The following is a 17,962-nucleotide window of genomic DNA, read 5'->3' as shown; positions in this document are numbered from 1 at the left end:
AGCCAAGTGCCCACGTGCATATTCTTGGTGGCACAATATGAGGTACTCACAAAGAGGACAACCCTACTCTTAGCCAATACAATTGGATGTTTCTTTCCCTACATCTGCCTCCCCACAGTGGGAAACAGCCTTCAGGAATGGGATCTGGATTACTGCAAGTGGTTGGTCCTGCTGGAGGGGAAGCTTGTAGGTTGGAGTGGTGTGGGGAGGTGGTGCCTGGGACAGGCAGGATAACAGAAGATCAAGTGATGGGGCTGGGAGCTGGGGAGCATGGCAGAGCCAGCCGCTGGCTCGCTACAGTGCCAGGGAGAATTCCCCTCAGACCCAGCACAATGTGGACTCAGATGCTACTGGCAAAGTCGGTCTTTCAACTGCTTTTCTCTCCCAGGCCTGTTGGCTGTTCTCCAAACATCAAGCATGCAAACTCTGAGGAGGACATGCACTGGAAATGCAGGGTTCAAGACCCAAGGGTCTGCCAGACAGTCAGGGAAGAGATGCAACTTGATCCTTCCTGCTCTGTGGGCCAGCCACACAGGAGCTCTTCCTCCGGACTGTGATTCTATTATACACCCACATCTGTAGAGTCAATTAGTCTTTCCTGGTGTGAGCTAAGCAGATCGGTGGCCATTTATCCAGAGTGTATAGCCTTTGCATGAAGACCAAGTTGTCATAATTAAACCCACAGGCTCCCGGACAGTCAGAGTCAACAGGGAAGTAGTTCTTCTACTAGGGACTAGTTGAGACAGGGAGTCAGAATGGTTGCTATTAGGAGCGGCAGCTGGAAGGGAGATGTGGGGGTCAGTGAAGGAGAAGGCATGGAAGAAGTCTCTTCATGGGAGACTTGAGGAAGAACTTCTGAGGAGGTCAGGGCCTTTGTTACCTAAATGGTGGGCAATAGGAAGGCTGGGGCACAGAAGCTTGTTTAGGAGATAAATGTAAAAAACTTTTATTTAGAGGACAGCGAAATGGGTCAGCAGGGGAAGGTGTTTGGCATGCAAACCTGGCAACGTAAATTTGATCCCTGGAACCCATTTAATAGAACCAATTACACAAAGTTGTTCTCTTACCTCTACACACACACAACACACCACACACACACACACCACACACACACATACATTTAGATGTCCCTGTCACCAGGAACTAAGATGGCTTGGGGAAGGGGTGTCTACGATTTAAATTCCCAACAATGCATTACACAGAGTGGGGGTGTCTGCATCAGCTCACACCTGCAGAACAGTGGCCTTTAATCCCACAGGAGCCTTTGGATGTTCTCTGGCATTTTCTGTCCTAATGGAAAAGCAGCCTGGAAAAGATCAAGGTTCCCTTCCACCTGGCACAGACAACCGTGCACAGAACTTTTAATCATCTATAGAGAGCTGCAGGCTCTCAGGGGAAAACTCGTCACTCCTGGCTAATGAGGCCCTGGCCATAGTCAGTGTGGAAAAGAGGACAGAGAAGGCCACTCTGACCTCTGCGAGGCCAGTAGAAAGCACAGTGACAGGGTGGCATCTGGCTCAGGATCAAAGGTCTCCCCAGAGCAGAGGCAGCAACCCACAACTATAATCTTTGGTTCAAGGCCTGAGCATCCTACAGAACGGGCTCCAAGACTGACTGGAGTGGTTATCAGTAATGTCGGTGTTAATCACTGTGCCTTCCACACTGCCTGCTAGGGCTGGAGTTGGCCTAACCAGTTTGGAAGCTACTGGACAGAATCTACAAGTGCCGAGCATGTCAGTGACGTATACCATGGCCTGGCAGTTACATTCCCAGGGACATGCACAGCACTGTGTACACACGTGCTTGCCAAAAGACACAGACACATCCATAGCAACCGTACTGTAGGACCTGGTGTTCACTGACAGTATTGCGGATAAGTTCCATGTAGAATGCCACAAAGTCAGGACACTCAACAGACTACGGCATGCAGCAAGTTGCAGTAAGATCTGAGTGAAAGAACTACTGGATTTCATTTACATAAAGAATCTTAGGTAAATACTCAAAGCCAATCTATTAAAGATATACTAAAAACCACTGACTCGCCTGCTTTGGTTTTATTTATTTATTTATTATTTTGAGACATTTTCTATGTATTCCTGACTGACCCAATTCTGTGCAGTCCAGGATGGCCTCAAATTTGCAAAAATCCTCCCATATTAGTGTCTCAAATTCAGGGATTACAGATGTGTCCCTTTGTATACTTTACATAGTAAAGTATATGATTTGTGAATACCTGTTACATTAAAAAATCTGTTGAATTTAAAGTCAGGATAGAGGTTACCCTTGATGGAGACTGAGCAGGGAAAAAGAGTCAGTGACAAGAGCAAGTTCAGGTGTGACGACTCTGGGTACCAGAGCAAGCCTATGTGTGTACACTGTACCTTAATAAAATTGGCAATGAAAATAAACACAAACAGCCAGGCGGTGGTGGTGCACCCCTTTAATCCCAGCACTCAGGAGGAAGAAGGTGGATCTGAGTTCAAGGCCAGCCTGGTCTACAAAGAAAGTTCCAGGACAGCCAGAGCTACACAGAGAAACCTGCCTTGAAAAACTGAAAAGAAAGAAAACAACCACAAACAAAATAGGCCTGGCCTTAGTGCTCAGGGTGATGACCAGATACACTTACTGACTTTAAGAAAAGTCCCAAGTGCCCCCACAGCACCCGGGAAAGGATCCCAGGTTTATAAGGATGAGGTTTCCTATCTCGCCAGTGAAACACCACCTGCAGAATGCACAAAGTTCTCAGAGAAGGCAGAGCGTCTGCCGCCTTTTCTTCCCCAGGCTGAGGCAGGCCTCAGAGCCAGGGAGCATCTTACCTCAGCACAAAGGCTGGGCTGTGACTCTTGTGATGTGTCACAACGTGGTCCTCCAAGCATCTGTTCTGCAGCCTCTGGTTCAAAAGTGGGCATGTCTTCACCTGAAGGAAGACCTCTATGCCATCTGCCTTGGGTAGACAAGCCCATAGGGATGTCTGCCAGAGCCCAGTCCTTCCTGTCCCTAAAGCTCCACCCAGAATCCTCAGGGTGGGCTTGGGGGACCTGTCAGTCGCTGCTTACCTTCGAGAACACCTGAGCCCTCAGAAAACGAATCTCACAGGGAGAGTCCTGAGCTTGGGGGATTCAGGGAGGCTGCAGGCCCACGTGGGACACAGAAACTGCCAAATCCCTTTCGCTCAGGCAGCTCTCATTAGAGGTGAGTCCTCACCGGTCAGACCTCCACGGGATGGCTGCCATGGCAGAGGGGCTTGTGTTCCAGGGATTTGATCCAACTTTGGATTTTAAAACAACTTCACTGTGAATCTGACACCTGCTAGAGACCCATATCAATAAGCAATGTTCACTTATTCCTGGGCAAATATCTGCAGGCACATGCACTAGTTTCAGTCGGCACAGGCCCTGGGGGAGCAGAGGAGTGTGGCCAGGCCCTGTCCGCCACCAGACCATGATCTGGTGTCCAGGGAGAGGCTGGGACGTGACAGACAGTTCATTAAGAAGATGAGGAAGAGCAGCAATAACCAGAGCTCCATCCTCTTGCGGGTTTGGTTTTTTTATATTTTTTTTTTTTTTTTTTTGCACAACCCAGTTTTCTTTGGACTTAACCTGTCTCACAAGTCTGGATTTCTGTGGTTTGTGTTGGGAACAGACAGTAGCTCATCTCTAGCTCTCCAGGTGACGAACTGTGTCTGAGATACTCATAAAGAAAAGAGAACCCACTACTACTGTCCAAGCGGACTCAAAGAATAATAAACTTGAGAGGCTGAGGCAGGAGGATTGTCTTGATTTAGAGGCCAGCTCAAGCTACACAGTGAGAACCTGTCTCAAAAAATAAAAAAAAACAAAAACAAAAAAAAGAAGCAGGGCATGGTGGTGCCCTTTAATCCCAGCACTCGGGAGGCAGAGGCAGGTGGATCTTTGTGAGTTCAAGACCAGCCTGGTAAACACTGAGTTCCAGGCTAGCCAGGGTTACATATTAAGACCCTGTCTCAAAAACAAACAGACTAGAAGAGGATTCCAGAAGATCGCTTTCTGCTGTTTGTAACAATTAGAGGTGAGTTTACTGTCTGCCACAGACACTGGCAACTTAGTCTAGCTTACTATGCACAGACAGATCTACCAAACCAACATGCACAGCAACAAACACTAGCTGATCCTCATCTTTTTCCTAGGTCTGTGTTACAGGAAGTAACATATCAAAGTCAAGTCAGCTCCTGTGTGATTCAGTTATCAAAACAGACCTAAATATTTCCTTTTAAATGATCCAGGATATTTAGCTGAAACCCCTAATCCAACTGCCACATTGACCCCTAGAGAAACTCTTTCTTTTGAAGATTTATTTATTATGTGTATGTGTTCTGCCTGCAGGCCAGAAGAGGGCACCAGATCACATTACAGATGGCTGTGAGCCACAATGCGGTTGCTGGGAGTTGAACTCAGAACCTCTGGAAGAGCAGCCTGTGCTCTTAACCTCTGAGGGATCTCTCCAGCCCTTGTAGCGGCACTGGGAAGTATTGGTTCACGCGGGTCTCCTCTGGAGCAGTCCCAGAAACAGGATAAAGCAACAAAGAGCAAGTCACTTTGCACACCAAAGAGCATTCATTACCTTGGTCCCATGGTAGAAGTCGTCCACACACGTGGCATTCATGAAGGTCTGGTGGAAGTGGGTGCTGGTGTCAATGCCTCCAGGGATCACCAGCTTCCCGGTGGCGTCGATCACCTTGGCCCCTCCGGGGATCATGAGCTCGCGGCCCACCTGCTGGATGATGCCGTTCTCGATGTAGACGTCCGCCTCATGGGTGCAGTCATCGTTCACCACCTTCCCCCCCTTGATGAGAATCCTCACGCTGGCTGAGTTGGCGAGCATGTTCCTAGGGAAGGTAAGCGCAATTTGGTTAGGGCCACTGCGTTTGGTGACAGTTCGTCATCACCAAAGCCCACACCTTCCTCTCAGAGCTCAATTTCGTAGCCAGGGAATAGAGATGGGTAGCCTGAACAAAGAACTAGTCCTGTAGGAAGTTCCGTTCACAAGCCTTTCCCTGTTCTCATTGTGGGTTTTTAATGGGACTTGTGACACAATGGTGTTAATATAGAAGCTGGGGGGACTGGGGACCACAGAAACATCACTTTTAGGTGTGTACAAGGACACAGGCATGGATGTAAACACATGTGGAGGTCAGAGGTCAACCGTGGGTGTTACACCTCAGGCGTTGCTCACTGTCTTTTCTTTCTAAAAAACAATCTTTTTTATGCGTATGAATATTTTCCCTACATATATGTATGTGCACCATGTGTGTGTCTGGTGCCCAAGGAGGTCAGAAGAGGGTTGTAGGCTCTCATGGAACTCATGGAACTGATAAACACTATGGCCAAAAAGCAACCTGGGGAGGAAATGGTTTATTTCGGCTTCCAGGTTACAGTCCACCATGAAGGAAAGCCAAGGCCAGAGCTCCAGGCAAGAACCCGGAGGCAAGAGCTGAAGCAGAGGGCTTGGAGGAGCACCACAAACTGGCCAGCTCGGCCTCCTGCCTTATACAGCCCAGACCCACTTGCCCAGGGGCAGCACCACACAAGATGGACTGGACCCTCCTACACAACTGGCAATTCAGAAAACGTCCCAGAGACATGCCCACGTGCCAATCTGACGGAGGCAACCCCTCAGTTGAGGGCCCCTCTTTTCAGGTACGTCAAGCAGACCAGTGGAGCTCATCCTGACAACATGCGGAACCAGTAACTAAGTAATGAAAGACCTCAGCTACTAACAGCACGCGGGGTAAGCAATGTGGCTTAAAGCATGACCGGCAGGCCGGTACCAGAAGTTTCTGGAACATCTGGTAATCTTGGACACCAGATCATGGTAACACAGCAAAGTACTGTGATCAGGGCCAAGGAAGCTACAGATTTTCTCTCCCATCCTCCTCGCTTCATTTTGCCCACCACCAAGCAAGTTCAGGTCTTGGGATCTGGGGAAGAGACATCTCTTGCAAGAAGACTCATCAGCCACCTGGAGTGTCCGGCTTGCTCCCCTGTGTACAGTTGGTTAGAGGAGAGATCTCGCGTTTCTGCCAGCTGCCTAGGCCAGCACGCATGAAAACAACCCCAAGAGAACTTCCAGCGCCCTCCAAGACCAGCCACCAGGTGCTAATGAAATGTTGGGGGACAGCTGTGGCAATCAGGAGCTGTCGCCCAGGGGAGTGCCGGGACACACCGCAGGTGACTGGGAGTGATGGCTGTCCTCCTTGAACATCTGCTCCCTGCAAGGTATCATTCTGACCCTGGGGGAGAAGGGGCCTTGCTCCCCAGTGTGGGAGGCACTGGCAAACAGGCTGTGGAAGGGAGTTGAAATAGAGAAGCTGGGAAGATGGGGAGTAGCCTGTTGTTGTCTGAGGCCAAACACACTGCATGGACTCTTTTGCCCCACAGTTAAATGGAGTCTTAACTTTATAACAATCTGAAACGGAGTTGGTTCTTAGGTAATGGGGAAAACTACTCAGGCCAAATTATTTCTTTTGCTTTCTTCCCTTCTTTCTCATTATAACATCAAGCCCAGCTGTAATGAAGAAGGGGTAGGCCCAGTTTTTATGACAAGATAATGATGGGGGCAGGGCAGAGGGGAGGAGGTGCAGGCACATAACCCTTGCCTTTCCAAGCATATTCCTGTTTCAGAGGACAATACTGGTTTGCCTTGGTGCTCACAGCGCATGTGTGGGGGGCAGGAAACCTTACGGGGGATTCTGCTCTGAGCTCTGCCACTGGAATCAGAAGTCAGGAGCGCTGTCTCCCATGGAAACAGCAGCGTGACTGTCAGTACAATAACATCATGAGCACTTTCTGTGCAACCCTGTGAAGAGTGAGCACAGCACGAAGTGTTGGCCTGAGCTGAACAGGAGGAACAGGGGTTTGGAAAGGACGGGCAATGAGGACCTGTTAAAGGTCACACACTGGGGTGGGGGTGGGGGCAGGGATGTACTTCAGATTCAGGATGGGCAAGGAAGTTATAGTAGTGGGAACGCAGAGCTGGAAGCCCAGGTGACTACAATATTCGTCATAGGTCCAGTAGTTCCAAATGTCATATAGTAAACTTGTGTTGCTTTTATAATCGGAATATTCATATGTTTGCTTGTTTGGGCTTTTGTTGTTGTTTTGAGAAAGGGTCTCTCTATGTAACTCTGGCTGAATGGGAACTTCCTTGTAGACCAGGCTGGCCTTGAACTCTCAGAGATCCATTTACTGCTGCCTCCAGAGGCTAAAGGCTTGCACCAATGTGTCCAACTGATCTTTGAAAGCCTCCCCCTGCTCCCCTCCCCACAAAAGAGAGCCAGGCGTGAGTAAGCTGATCCAGGCCAGCTGGTGGGATTCAGACATGCCATCCTTTCTCACAGGAGCCATGGCTGTTCACAGGGCTCCAGCGCTCCCTCCCCTTCTCTCTGGGCTGCCACCATCTAAACAAGTGTTTCCCCCTACTTCCCAGCTGGAAATCCATGAAAGCAAATGCAGCCCTGACAGTTTCCCTGGAAAAGAGCAGGCAATCCTACACTTGCCCTGGTCTGGGAGACACCATTCCTACAGGGCTGGGCCAGCCTTAGGTAGTCAGGCTGGACCACACTTAGACCCACTGAGGAGAAATTCCTTCACTCTTTACTTAGCCACAGGAGGAGGGAGCTGTGACCAACACTTACTGCCCACCATCAGCATCTGCACCCAGACCAGGGGTCTGCACCCACACCACCGGAAGGCCTTGCCACTTCCGTGAGCCTGGCTGTCCTGGGGTCAACAACACGCATTTACTCAGGATTTCATCTCCCCGCCCCCCCCCCATGTCTCCCCACCCTCCAGTGTATATGCCGAAGCCGTATCCCCGGGGCAGATGGCCCTATCTAGAGATGAATCTTTAAAGTTAGATGAGGTTATAAATAGGATGAGGAACCCTGACCCGATGGGATTTGTGCCCTTGTAAGAGAAGAGACCAGATGGTCTTTTTCTTTTTTTTTTCTTTTTCTTTTAAGAATGTTAAAAAATAAAGATGGGAAGCCATATGAGAAGGCAGCCACCCACCAGTAGGACAGACCCTCCCCAAATTAAACTTCCAGTCTTGGAACTGGAAGCAAGTTAATTAAGCTTTCATTGTTTACTCCGCCCACTCTGTGACATCGTTACAGCATCCTTGGCATACAAATACAAACAATCACAGTCTTAAGCCATGCTACCAATATGGAAGCGGGATGACCTAGCCCCCAGATCTACAGCTGCCCAGTGGAGCCACTTAGGTATTAACCACAGCCTAGCCTTGAGGCGGGATGGGACCCAGTGCCCAGAGCCCAGTTCTGACTTGGGTTCTAGCTGCAGGAGGCATAGTGGATGGTTATCCTGGAAAACCCCCAACCTGCCCTGCCTTGTTCAGATAATACCAAGGCAAGGCTGTTTAATACATCCCCTGCTCAAACATCTGGAGGCTTATGTCCTTAAATGCAACACTGTAATCATTTGTAACTTCCTTTTTTTTTTTTTTCTGGACACAATTGTGGAAAAGACCCAGGGCCAGCTCTGAGGAAATCAAGCCTACTGTGTGAGGGACACACAGGTACCCACCTCACAATGGAAAAGTAAAGAGATAAACACCAACAGATACTGGTTTTAACTGGGTTCCTTCGCAGTCTACCAGACCAGAGCTGGCAAGGGTGAGACCCGCTGTTCAGTGATGGCTGGAGAGTCTTGTGACGTCAGTATTCTGCCACAGGTTTCTCCATTTTCCAGTCTGTGCCACCAAGATGCCAAGCCGGTCTACTTCCCCTGCCGTTGGCTGTTGACATTCATTAGGCTTCTCACCTCCCCCGTAACCTCATTAGCACCTGTTCTTACAGCTTGCCCCGCTCAGCTCTGCTAAACTAAACAAAAGGAGCATGTTCCTGGCATCTCTCCACAGCTCTGCCAGCCGGCTGCCTGTGGAAGGGTTTGGGACAGAACACAGTCGGCGTGATCCGCTGGTCTTTGGAGAGTCCCCCAAAGGGAAAGGTTTGAGGGCAATTGTAATATAGCTCTTTAGTGTCACCAATGCCCCTGGCTAATCTGTCCCTCTGCTCTGGTGCAGCAGCTGATCCAGGCAGCACTGTAGACAGAAGGTTCCGATCAAAACACAGAAACTGTATGGAATGTTAGGGTTGATTTTTTACCAGATCACCCCGTTTTTCCCCCAATCACACCGCAACGGCACAGACAGAGCCCGTATCTTTACACACTATAGAGTGCATGCCATGTCTCCTTCCTAAGCTTGAAACCTGGATCCCCGGGGCTAGGGATGGCACTCAGAGGTGGAGCCCTGGGAGGTAATGAGGTTAAAGGTGAAGCCCTTCCGATGGGATTAGTATGTTTACTAGAAGAAACAGGAGTGTGATATCCCGTTGTCGCTCTCTTCCCTGTGAGGATACAACATAAATGCACTCCCCACCTCAAAAGCCAGGAATGGAGCTCTCATCAAAAACCAAATCAGTGGATACCTTGACCTCAGCACTCCAGGCTTCAGAACTGTCAAATCACCAGTTCCATGCATTTTCGTTCTGACAGTGTGAATAGACTAAACGTCACACTGGACAGAAATGAGCACCATAGTTAAATCACCACTAAGGGACAAGTGGGCCTTGGAATAATTGGCACCTCATTTAGATGTGTCTGGCCATACATTTAACAGCAACAAAAATTTTAATCAGATGGTTATTTGTCTATGCAGGCAAAAGAATTCAGAACACATGTCTGTCCCAGGCAGAACTGATGAGAATGCCAGATAGTTAAAGCCGTTAAAATAACGCATGGCATTCCAGAACTACACCTGTCATCGGTTTGGTGTGACTCTGCCTCTAGTCTCTAGGCCTTTCTCAACAAAGGACTCTCCAGGAGGGACAGGGTAGTATTCCCCTGCAAACTGAGGCATCTGAAAAATTCTAAAATTTATTCAGAAGCAGTGAGGCCTTCAACGGCAAGCTGGTGCATCTCTTGATGTGCCAAGCTTTATCTAACTGCACACAGCTTGCATCCCCAGATTTCCTGATTCTGTAGCCTGGCTTCTGCATTTTCTCAGTCAGACCTGGGTTAGTGCTGCTAAGGGGACAGGTCATGCTGGGATCCAGGCGTTCTGGGCCGAAGGCAACCCTGAGCGGGAAGAGAGGGCCTTCAGAGCCAGCCTCTTCGGGATCAAAATGGCAACAATTACCGCTATCCAGCAACAGTCTTGCTGAACAGAAGCCCCTCCCACCTCTTGGAAACCGCAGGTGGGCGTTCCTGTTGCAGAACCCGCCCTGGGCGCTTCGCGCTGACAGAGACGGTCAGGGTTAAGGCAGCAGCCATGAACTGCACACACCCCGAACTCCTAGAAAGCCGCAGTGTTCTGCCAAGGAAATGTCGACCCCAAGTCTGCATTCTGGAACTGTCTGCTTCTGTCATCACCTTTTCCAGCTCCCCGTGCCTGTGGGGAGGCGCCAGACAAAGGGAGCCTGCAGTCTGTCCCGCACAGCTGTCCCTAGACCCCCCCGCAGCAGTTCCGCTGGAGGCTGCAGGGGCACTTGGGTGCAACGGGGCTCCTTCCTGCACAAGGCATTGGTTTTTAAGACACGGATTTTTTTTTTCTTTTTTTGGTTTTTGGATTTTGGTGACACGGCTTCTCTGCAGCTTTGGGATAGATTCCTATTTTTAACAGGCACTGCTTGGCTCACATTTCCTCTTTTGAGAGATTCCACACAAAAATGTGTGGGGACTTTTTTCCTCCCTTGGGAACCCTGCCCACTCTGGGGTGTGTCTCTTTCACTTGATTTCTCCACTTTTCTGTGATGATTCTTAATAAAGCCTGCTTCTGTTCTGTGAAGGGAGGAGAAAGAGAAAGGGGGGGGTCGATGGGGGTGGGGAGAGAGTGAATGTGGCTTGCCATATAACATGCCCCTAAGACATTAAAAAAGAAAGAAAGAAAGAAAGAAAGAAAGAAAGAAAGAAAGAAAGAAAGGAGAAAAGACAGAATGGCAAGAAGGTCCTGTGACATTTAAGCTAACCTACTGTTAGCTGGGGGCAATCCAGGGGTGAGGGAAGCTGGTGCGATTCGAAGCCGGTGTGAGCGGGCCGTTGAGACTCGCCACGGGATCAAAGGCCAGCACTTGCAGCTGTTCCAGAATACCACGAACAGAAAACCTGCAGCTATTTCCCCTCTAATCAACACAGAAGAAGGCAGCAGAGATGACATTTAACAGCTTTCTCTACGGGAGAGCCATCCTGGGAGAGCCACGCCCAAAGGGTGTGAGGATGGGGGGGAGGGGTGCGGCTCAGTGGTAGAGCTTGCCTAGACCCTGACACTGAAAAACCAAAGAAGAAGAAGGGCGTCCTGGGAGAGCTGACAGAGCACCCTGGAACCATCCAGAAAATGATCTCTCTTTTGAGTTGAAACCATAACAACAAATCAAAGCTTCAACAGATCGTGAAAACCAGAGAGTAACTTTGGGGCAAGCGGGGAATGCTGGATTTAAGTTAATCAATTAAAAATGTTAAATTATTTTACATGTGTGGGTGTTTTGCTCACTTGCATGTCTATGCATTATGGGCACGACTGGGGCCCATGAACACTAGAACAAGGCACCGGATACCCTGGAACTGGAGTTACAGATGGTTGTGATCGGATCTGTGGATGCTGGGATCTGAACCTGGGTCCTTTGGAAGAGCAGCCAGAGCTCCTAACAAGGGAACCATCTCTCCAGCCCCATTTTTAAGTAAATTGATTTCTAAATTTAGAAAGCACAAAATAGTACTTAACTATAAAACAGTAAAATTTTTATAATTCTTAATAATTTTAATCAACAATGGAGTAATTTTAAATGGTATTTATGGGGTTGGGGTATAGCTCAGTGGTAGAACATGCATTTAACATGTGGGAGGCCTTGGATTCAATCTCCAGTATTAAGCTATAACCATGTAAAATAATTAAAGTATGACAGACAAGTAAGGCATACAGGTAATGACAGGAGGAGCTGTAAGTTCAGCACTGTCATCAGCCAAGTCCTTTCAGAGGTAAGCGCTCCTTAGTGTCAGTGACAACTAGGTGACCACAGGAGGAGGGGGAGGGGGAGGGAGGAAGAGGAGGAGGAGGAGGAAGAGGAGGAGGAGGAGGAGGAGGAAGAGGAGGAGGAGGAGGAAGAGGAGGAGGAGGGACAGAGGAGGGAAGAAGAGAAGGAAGAGGAGGAGGAGGAAGAGGAGGAGGAGGAAGGCCACAGCTGTCTCCACTCCTATGTCTTTTCCCTGATGTTCCACAAACTCCACTGCCCTAGAACTCCATTCTTCACCAACCCTGGTCCTCTTTTCTTTCCTTCCTTCCTTTTTCAAATAAGCAGGAATCTACAAACCCATTCCATGTTAATGAGAGCTCATTTTCTTATTCTCCAGATACCCACTAGACCCTTCTGGAATGTTCCACAGGCAGTAGGGACACAGTTTGTCTGAAACAAATTTGATTACCCTGTTAATTGTCTCAGATAACCGGACTTTTCCAGGAGCCCCAGGCCAGTGTGTCTGTCCAGGAGAGCTGGCTTGAGTAACAGGCCTGATATGGGTCAGTTGTGAGGCTCATGGAAAAAATGTTTTGAGGGATTCCGCAAGTAGAACCTCACCATGGGGAGAGGAACTAGGAGGACCAATCAAAGGGCAGCACCTCTTTATCTTGTCTGGGACCTCCAAAGACCAGCTGGGGACGTGGATGCTAGGGATCTGGACACGAAGAAAGACCAGATAGACAGACAAGGGCTATCTGGACACAGCAACTAGAAAGAAGTTGTAACAAATTTTACATCCAACATGTGACATCGCCCTGGGTCTTTTGTACCCACAAACATATTGATAGTCCAGGCTGGCTACTAAAGAACCTGTTTAATTTCCTCCAGACCTCTTTCTTTAACCTGGAGGCTGGGCAGAATCAGGCCTATAGATGGTGTGTGTCACTTAGGGGGAGGGCTGGCACAGGCTGTTGGAAACTGGGGACCACAAAGCATCTATATCTGCAGTACTTCCTCTCCTGGGTCACTGTAGCACAAAGAAAGTAGGGGGAGCCCAAGGTGATGGGAATTAGACCCAGCACCCTAAGAGGCTCTGAAGGAAGAGAGCCCTACTGCTAGGACGCCCATGTGATGACCGGACCAGCTTTTTTTTTTTTTTTTTTTTTAGTTTAAAAACTAACTCAAGGCAAAGGAGCTGTTACAAACCCCACCCAAGAGCAGCTGCCCCTCCCTCCACCCAGGCCAGGGAGGAGATGAAGGAACAAGTCACTTCAGGAAGGCAAATCCAAGGGTGCTTAGCCCTCAACAGGCTAAGATCAAGTAAGAGGTTTTAATCCCTGCGGTTCATCTGGATTGGCCTGGATCAGCGTGGCCAGTCCTAATGAGCCAGCCGCAGAGCCCAGAGGACAGCAGCCACATTCCCAAGGATTAGCTGTGAGAGGGTGGGAAGAAGCGGACCACAGAACACTTGTTTAGCAAGGTTAGCTGGAAGGCACGGGAGAGAAAGCGGCAGCTGTCAGAAGCTAGAGTGCGTGCGTGCGTGCGTGCATGCGTGCGTGCGTGCGTGCGTGTGTGTGTGTGTGTGTGTGTACATGCAGGCATGCGTGTCAGGGGTGGGTTGGGATAGATTGGGACAGGTCAACCTCACTGGGTGTCAATTTCCATGGGCATCTTATATATCCCTGGATACTGCCCTGAACACGTGGGCAGACACTGGCTCTTTCTAAATGGCTAGAGGTCAAGTACTCTGAAGAGCTATAAGCATAATGAAATCCCACGTTCACAATCCTAGCCCCCAGGCCCCAGAGAAGGGCTGACAGAGGAAAGGACTCTAGACCCCTGGCTGAGGCTTTAGCCAGAGAGCACAACACCAGGGACCAGCAGCCAGTGCCCTCCCCAACCCAGGCAGATTCTTCAGCTCTGCTGAACTCTCCAGGGCCCCAGCCAGCTGTCTCCAGACCCTAGAAAGAATTTCACCAGCACCCTTTGAAGGAAGCAGCTGCAGTTCCAAGACCTCCAGAATCCAGCCATGGCGTGGAGGGCCAAATGTCCGAAGCCAGAAGCGACAGGCAACGGATTCCTCTCAGGTTGAGATTTAAGCTCTGAGTGTGATAGTCACAAGCAGGAAATAACAACAGCAATAATTCAACAAAAACCCCAGGGATGAAGAGATGGCTCAGTGGTTAAGAGCACTGACTGTTCTTCCAGAGGACCCAGGTTCAATTCCCAGCACCAATGTGGCAGCTCCCAACTATAACTCCAGTTCCAGGGGATCTGGCACCCTCACACAGACATACACGCAGGCAAAACATCAATGCTCACAAAAAAGTAAATAAATTCTTTTTTTTTTTAAAGCAAAACAAAAAGCCCCAAACTCCAAGTTTTCCTAACTACAAAATACCACAAGCCTCTGGCCTACCTAATAAAAATCTAGATTTAGATTGGAAGATGAATAAAAACGGCATTTTTTCTCATTTAGACTGAACATTAGTATGAACTAACCACTGCCACACATAATACTTGTCAACAGTGTCAGAGGGGACTGGGCAGACATGAACACACAAGCACAGTGCGATTTCATTAGCATAATGACTGCGCTAGGCAAAAGTGAATCTGAGAGACTAGGCTTATCGTGGCGAGGTGGGACGAAAAATCAAGGAAGGGCACAACGGCCCCTGAGGCTCTGTCTGGTGCAGAAGGGGACTGTGGTGGTGGGCTCAAGAGTGTGTTACCCATAGGTGTGAAAGGCACAGACACTGGCTTCAAATTAGTCCTTAAATTGCTAAATGAATTCGTATATATAATCCATGAAACATTTAAAATTAAAAATGAAACAAACAGGGAGGGAGTGAAGACATGAGGAATTTTAAGGGTGTGCGAGGAGGAAGGGAGTGGGGTTCAGCATGAGGTAGCGCCAGGAGCCTCGGATTTGAGCTCAGCCCACTGAGCATTCCGCTGTGGCTATCAAGTGACTCTTGAGCGCCTTTGCATGCCAGCCTCAGTAAGTCTGACAATAGCCCTCTGAGGTAACCGCCGTGACTCTTGCTGTGGCTGATGAAGGTTGGGTGAATTCCTAGGAAGCAGGCTCTTGACAGTTGGGCCTGGATGAATTCACTTCATCCTTCTGAGAGAAATGAAAGGGCTCACCAAACACTGGTTGAAGGACGGATAAGCCAGCATGATGGCGCCTTGCATGCGTTTGGGTAGGTCAAAAGAGGAGCCAACAGAAATGGCCAAAAAGGCTTCTCCACTGGGAGTTCTGTGGGCCAGGGGTGGGCCAAGGGCTAGGGAGAGGACCATGGCAGGCATGCTCTCGTTTCTTTTGAAGAAGCTGGGGTGGCCAGTACGTTTGTAGTCTTGGGACCTCAAAGGTGGAACCAGGATGAGGAAGCTGCTTCGAGACGTGGGGTGAAGTCTACGAGGGCAGAGCCAGCAGCAGCAGCTCTGACAGACACACAGCTCATAGTGGGTCAGCGGTAGCTAGAATGACAACCGATGTCTGGCCATGGATAAAAACGTGACAGGAGGCAGGTCTCGGGAGCTTCAGCTGGCTCCAGCTGCCTGGAGGCAGGAAAACCATGTCTCTGGCAGTCGGGCCTGTGGGTGCCAGGTGCCAGGGTGAGTTACTTGGGTGGCCCTCAGAATAGAAAAGGAAGGAACAGAGCTAGGAAGGGACCCGATACTTTTAGGGGAAGAATGGAGGAGACATCCAAGCTATACATAGTCAGAAAATTAAATAAATAAGTTAATTTGTCTAGAAAATTAAATAAATAAATACAATTTTTAAAAAGGAGATGGTTACTTTCTTTCTTGAAATCCCTTAGTTCAGTCAGGAGATGGCAACTGACCCATACTGGCGAGGAGGTGGCTGAGAAGAGAAAACCGGCCTCGAGCACGCCTCTCTTAGCACAGGGTACTACAGGGAGCCCACCTCGCAGCTGGCCTCAGGAGATGTGGTAGTAAGGACCAGGCAAGGTCATGCGCTCTGTGCAGAGGGGTGAGAGCTGGAGTAATTCTAAACAATCATGTTAATCAAGGTCCGGGTGGTGCTCGTGGGCTACCACGCTGGTCCTTTCTCACGCGGAATGGTCAGGAGACACCTCAAAGCCAGCACGGCACTCAAGTACTTTAAACTCATTTCTGTCTACTAAGCACATGCTTCTCGTGTGTCCCATTGTGCTCACGCCTGACCCTTACTGCGTACCTGAACTACGACATCGCTCCGATCGCTGTGGGGCTCTCTCTACTGCTCTGACATGAAGCCTGCTAAATCGCAATCCAGACTACCGAGACAGGGCACTACAGTTTGATCAGGACACCCTCCTCTGCCCCATGTGTTTCTGGGAGATTGTGGAACCTTTAGGAGGGGGAACTTGGCTGGAGGACTAGGTCACTGTGAGGTGAGCCCTGAAGGTGACAGTCACCTGCTTAAAGGGCTGAGCTCCCTGCTTCCTGATGTGTGAGATGTGAGCAAGCAGCCTCATTGCCACTGCCACAGACGCCACTCTGCCCTTCTCTCGTGCCAGACGCCATCCCCTCACACCTGGATGGACAGACGATGGACGGACGGACGGATGGACGGGCAGACACAGGACAAAAAAATCAAAACAAACAAGGTCACTGCCTACCCTATGATAACACTGTACAAGGAGACAGAGAGCATTAACAATCGGTGAGTCAGAGGCTCTAGTAGGAGGAGATGCACCGGCAGACATTCCCAACACGTGATGGAAGTCAGATGAGTTACATCAGCACTGAAAGGGGGGTACAGACTTCGCTCTAACTGGAGCGGGGGGGACCCCTCTCAGAAACGTGGTGGTGGTTTAGCTCCCTGGGGCATGGGAGAGGCCAAGCGAGGGAATTTCAGATAGGAGTCCCAGGGAACATTTGGCTCTGTGCATTTGACAACTGGTGCATGTCATGTGTGGGAATCTAAAGGGCAGGGCCCACATCCTCCAAGGCCTGACACCTGCCCCGAGAGTGTGGTTGAGACTCAGAGCAGCAGGAAGGTTCGCCAGCATCTTGAGCAAAGAAGTGTCATAATAAGATTTACACTTTACATTAAAAAAAAGTCAAGCAGACTGGAATAAGACATAGAGGTACTTATAAACTTGACTGAGATTTCTGCAGCGGGATCCAAAACCAGAACAATAAGATTGATTTAACTAAGACTATATGATACTGGGAAACCATAATACTGCAAAAGGTACTACAAATTGCTTTCCATAAAAATAAATAAAAACTGGTCCAGACATGTTGCAGTATACAGGAGTGCTTCTAGACCATCAGAGGAAAGGAAACGCTCCACTAGAGAAGACAGGAGAAGAGTATATGAGCAGCGAGCCACCGGGAGAGGGGACAGAGAGAGCTAATAAGAAAACGAAAAGATGTTCACCTTTATTAACATTCAGAGAAATGCAAATCAAGATGGGCTTACATTTTACACCTGTCATAATGGCACAGAGGAAGAGAAAGGACGCCCGGAGAGGGAAAAGCCAGCACTACATCATGCGTGGTGACACACTCCTGTAATCCCAGCACTTGGGTGGACTGCGAGTTTAGGTCAGTCTGGGCTACACAAGTTCAGGACTGCCCCCCACACACATCATGAAAACGGGGGGAAGGAGGGACAAGGGAGAGTAATAGAGGCAGATATGGTATGAGCAGAGCTCAATGGTATATAAATATGAAAATATCAGAGCAGAAGCATGGTTTTGAATGCTAACTAAAACATCTTAGTTATAAAAAGTAAAAGACAGAAAACTGGGGATGTGGCTCAGCGGAGTGAACGCAGGAAGCCCTGGGTTTGACCCTCAGAACTGCATAAAACCAGGGCTGGTGACACAGGCCTATTTTACCAACATTCAGAGGAAGTGGGGGCAAGAGGATCAAAAGTTCAAGGTCATCCTAGGCTATGTAGTGAGTCTGAGGCCAGCCCAGGTGACATGAGAC

The 17,962-nt window shown here is 49.2% G+C and overlaps 1 protein-coding gene across 2 annotated transcripts in view; it reads right to left on the bottom strand.

Moving 5' to 3' along the window:
* The window catches only part of Dpysl5 (dihydropyrimidinase like 5), a 49,068-nt gene extending 44,208 nt beyond the window's left edge, over positions 1–4,860 (bottom strand). Inside the window, exons 1-3 of one of the 2 annotated variants that reach the window (XM_050128511.1) lie at positions 4,600–4,860; positions 4,235–4,245; positions 3,278–3,299 (exon numbers count right to left, since the gene is read on the bottom strand). In XM_050128511.1, coding sequence (XP_049984468.1) covers positions 3,278–3,299; positions 4,235–4,245; positions 4,600–4,860 — 294 coding nt within the window. Of the gene's footprint in view, positions 1–3,277; positions 3,300–4,234; positions 4,246–4,599 lie in introns of those variants that run through there. The other variant, XM_050128510.1, reaches the window with a different exon arrangement.
* Positions 4,861–17,962: the final 13,102 nt, after the last annotated feature.

Source organism: Alexandromys fortis, unplaced genomic scaffold (genome assembly GCF_014885135.2).
Source record: "Alexandromys fortis isolate MF-2015 unplaced genomic scaffold, M_Fortis_MF-2015_v1.1 scaffold_304, whole genome shotgun sequence".
Classification (NCBI taxonomy): domain Eukaryota; kingdom Metazoa; phylum Chordata; class Mammalia; order Rodentia; family Cricetidae; genus Alexandromys; species Alexandromys fortis.
This window is presented reverse-complemented; position numbering and strand designations above follow the sequence as displayed.